General features: G+C 33.4%; 1 protein-coding gene and 1 long non-coding RNA gene across 2 annotated transcripts; both read left to right on the top strand.

The window, feature by feature from the left end:
• Positions 1-396: 396 nt before the first annotated feature.
• Positions 397-2,824, top strand: LOC131630425 (uncharacterized). The gene is made up of 5 exons (XR_009292327.1): positions 397-730; positions 1,196-1,376; positions 1,726-2,029; positions 2,179-2,283; positions 2,364-2,824. It is a non-coding gene; the product is annotated as an uncharacterized LOC131630425 (long non-coding RNA).
• A 20-nt stretch (positions 2,825-2,844) lies between these two features.
• On the top strand, positions 2,845-3,739 carry LOC131630420 (protein PEP-RELATED DEVELOPMENT ARRESTED 1, chloroplastic-like). Its single transcript, XM_058901198.1, has 3 exons — positions 2,845-3,092; positions 3,210-3,453; positions 3,608-3,739. The coding sequence occupies exons 2-3, from the start codon at positions 3,214-3,216 to the stop codon at positions 3,737-3,739; spliced, it is 372 nt and encodes a 123-aa protein (XP_058757181.1). The 5' UTR covers positions 2,845-3,092; positions 3,210-3,213.
• Positions 3,740-4,317: the final 578 nt, after the last annotated feature.

Below are 4,317 nucleotides of genomic sequence, written 5' to 3'. Positions count from 1 at the left end.
TTCTACCGCTGCGACGTCTTCATTGACTGGAACTAGTAGATCGGTTGGGCATTGACTGGAACCAGTAAGATCGAGATGTACCTTGGATTTGACACAATTCATGTTGCTTCGTTGAACCTATTTCATTTTTTGGATAATTCATTTTTCTAATTGTTGAATAGACTAGGAGTTTTCGATATAGAGAAGGGGATTTGAAGCTTTGATCTTAAGAATGTTCATTCACTGTTTGATGAATTGATTCAGAGAGCTTCTGATTGTGTTTTTTCTCTGAATGGGACTTCTACTGCCACTTTAATTCAAGGAAAGTTCCTAATAGTTCCGCTTTGACGGTTTCGACGAATTATTCGAAGAATTTAACTTCTGGTTCTGGTTCTTGAGGTGGTTTGAGATTGTGTTTTTTCTCTGAATGGGACTTCTACTGCCACTTTAATTCAAGGAAAGTTCCTAATAGTTCCGCTTTGACGGTTTCGACGAATTATTCGAAGAATTTAACTTCTGGTTCTGGTTCTTGAGGTGGTTTGAGAAGCAGGTTCCTTTAATTGATGCTTCTTCTACCTTTGTTCATGTGGAGAGAAACGTTTATGCAAAGGCTTCTGAGTTGTTCAAAAGAGATCATAGTTATGTGAGCAAGTCTAAGTCTAAATTCTATCCGACGGGTATGGAATTGAACTGAATTTTGCACCCAAACCCCAAATAATGGATTCATCCTTAAAATCCACAACTGTTGCAGGTATAATATTTCAATATGTTGATTTAGTTAGTCATCTTATTGTTTGTTTAAGTAGCCATATTCAAGGTTTTTAATTGAGATAGTAATGATAGCTTTTGGTTGTCCTGCAATTTTAAATATTGTGTTGAATTGTGGTGCTGAGTTATGGTGTTAAATATTGGGCTGGGACATCCCCGAAGCCTCTAAGGTAACCTTATTTTTCATCATATAATCTCAGATCTAGTGCTTTTTGAGGTTGTTCATTTGATTAGAAAGACACTTTGATAGTTGATTATAGATGATTTTTTCTAGAGAGAAGAAAAAATTAAAAGTGGTGGAGTTCAATACTCGCTGCTTAACAATTGTGGAGACTTTTTCTTAGAGAGAGAAAAGAACACAATCTTTTATTTATCATGTTTTCATTACTTGTTACCTTTTTGGGCTGTTCGATTCAATTTTCAATGGTAATTGGTGTGTTTGCAACAGAAGTAGCTGGTGGAACGATTCCACTCGCCATATTTGGGAACACACTCGGCGGCGACATCGAGAAGTGACTTATTCCAGAAGTTGCAAGGGAGTTGAAGTTTTCTGCAAAGCTACTTTCATATGTATCTCAACTTGTATGTCACCAAATTAATGTTATTGGCTGTGTGTTGTCTCCAAACAGGTTTTTTTAATTATCTTTTGCATATTGATATAAAATAGGTTGTTAGAATGTAAATTCAAACCCTTTCAGTTCCACACAACCACCACCATTAGGTCTTCTAATGTATTTCATCATTCTGCTTATTTCCCACTTGAGAGAGGAATGTTATTAGCCTTATTCAAAGACTATTATAATACTACTTTAATGCATACAATCAATACCTTGAGATGAAATCTTTATGAATATGTGAATCCAATTCCATTTTGGCATTACGTTGTATTGTTCCCTATAAATATACTACTAATGCTACTATTTTTTCACATCAATAAAACATATTGAAACAAAACAAGACTACTCTCAATTCTCACAGGATTCAAATCAAAATATTTATAAAAAAATGGAAGCTGCCCAATTGATTTCTCAAGAGTGGGATTCTCTTAGTGGACACTACACAGCTGAGGAAGTTGATTTCATGACTCACTTCCTTGGTGGCAATACTAACTATTCTTATTTTCCTTCAAATGTTGCAAATGCTAATTCTATGTGTTTCTCCCAAGGGAGTAGCACAAACACTGCTAATAGTGCTGATATATTTTCCACCAACACAAATCCTGGCATCTACTTCTCGGATCCGACAATAAACAATATTGGATCAAGCTACATTGAATAAACTGGTATGAGAAGCATTCTGAGAATCTAATATTTATTAACATGTTCATTGTGATTGAATGCATAGTCGGTTGACATGATATCGACACATGTGGTTACATTCAATCATGTCAAATCTCTTATGATCTTTATGTGTGGTAATTTTTTATTGCAGAAAATACTCGTGCGGCCAATCCTATTGAGTACATTCCAAATGCAAAGCTACCATGTGTTGGACCTCATCCAAAGAATGTCATTCTTTTGGCATGTGATGCATTTGGTGTGCTACCTAGATATCATGTCGGATTTCTTTTTCTTATAATTGTATTGCTTTGATTCTGATTTTTCTACACTATGCAGATGAGTGTATATTCGAGCTAGGTTTCGGTTTTAATGCCTGGAGATGTGATTCCTACATTTATTGCTCACCCTGCTCCATGTTGTCCGGAACGGATTGTGGCCTTCTCATCAACATAACACGTTACCTTGTTCGACTTCGAACACGAGGCCTAGTAATATCAATGAAGTCTGAGGAGTCTAAATCAATGTGACAAAGTTTCCCATATTGCTTCATCAAAGGGGTTGATATGCATTTTTAACTAGATGATGATTTCTTCTTACATGTAATATAGGATTTAGTTTAGGTTTTGCAATTGGAGTACAAGATCGATTTCTGTCTAAACTTGTTTTCTTTTGATGAATGTTGGAAGGTACAAGATTTCTCTTTACTTTTCTAAGTTTGATTTGCATTAATTCACAAATGATATGTGTGTTTCTATCATCTCCTTCCAAAGGCTAATATTCACTACTGAGATTTGCATTAAACTACTGAAGCTTCTAGAGATTCTGGTGTTGTTATTATGAATAGTTTAACTCTGGTTGAAATGTTTATGGATTCGGTAAGAGCTTCTTATATTAATTGCTTGAGTTCTTTTTAGATTTGAATTCTTAACTTCAATTTAATCAACTTAATTATGCGAGTTTCGTGATTGATTTTGTAGAACAAGTGGATGGAGCTATTTCCTACTATTGTGACAATGGCGAAGACAATCGAAAACATTGTTCCTGGAATGATGGGTGAATATAGTGGTTCGTTGCAACTGATATGTTTAATAGTCTGAATCTGAAAACATATTTTGACATTAGAAAATTCGTCGACCAGCGTATTCGTATATGTTTGAATGATTTTTCTTTTGAAATTTTTAGATGTATGAAGAGCTGCAAGTGCTTTCACCATTTGTTCCTATTAGAGAATTCTACTTTCTGCATCTGTCAACAAATTGAGCCCTACATAGAAGACCAATTACTTGGTGGTGGATTCCCACTCGATGAACTTACTAACCGAAATGAAAAGGAGAACTCGGAAGATACAGATACATCCGCTCAACGTGGAGCGCTTCTTAAAGGAGGAGATCAAGTTATCTCCGTTCTTCAGGAAATGATTACCCTCGTAAGTTTTTTCTTAGGGTTAAAAGTAATTTCTGTTATTTTAATTTTCATTTCTATTGAGTTTGTTTGTTTTTTTAAGTCCATAATCTGTTTTCAGCTTATTTTTATAAGCTCCTAGCTTATGAAAATGACTTAAAATTTTGATATTACTTCAGTTGGAAGATATGGATATGGATGAAGATTCTGAAAAAGTGGCAGTGGAGTTAGCTGCACAAGGAGTTATTGGTAAGAGAGTTGATCAGATGGAATCTGATTTCATGATGGCCCTTGATTACATGATCTTCTAAATCTCTTTTACAATACAACATTTAAAAAGGAGATGCGATATATTTTTCGGATGAATACCGCAAAAAACATAATCCATATTGTCCAAGATAATTGTTTTTCATTATCCTACCATCTTTTCGCTTGTGAGATCCTTGTGAGTATGATAGATATAAAAAATCAATTATTTAGTAGAAAAGTTTTCTAAAACATAAAATATTAAGGCATTATATATTTTAGATTTAAAATGAGGACTACAATTTTAAATTAATAGAAACAAGGAAATCAAAATGAGTTGTTATTGATAAAATTATCAATAGTACTCTTTTTTAACAAAATCTTTTGGTCAGTAGCCTAAATTAATAGAAACGTGAATAAAGGAAGTAGTTAGAAATTTTGTATTAATTTAGGAAGAAATATAAATTCCTTAATTTTTTTTTTTAGTTTTTCCTTAATTGTCAATTTTAATTTTTCCTTAATTTTCAACAAAACATATCTATATAATATTCTTATATTAGCAATGTAACTATTTATATTAATGTACATGCACCATAAAAATATCACGAGTACTCTTCTTTGATAAATTTCATTTGGTCAATAA

This window comes from Vicia villosa, unplaced genomic scaffold (assembly GCF_029867415.1).
Source record: "Vicia villosa cultivar HV-30 ecotype Madison, WI unplaced genomic scaffold, Vvil1.0 ctg.000680F_1_1, whole genome shotgun sequence".
NCBI classification, from domain to species: domain Eukaryota; kingdom Viridiplantae; phylum Streptophyta; class Magnoliopsida; order Fabales; family Fabaceae; genus Vicia; species Vicia villosa.
The sequence above is the reverse complement of the archived record's forward strand: the minus strand, read 5'-3'. Positions and strand labels throughout refer to the sequence as shown.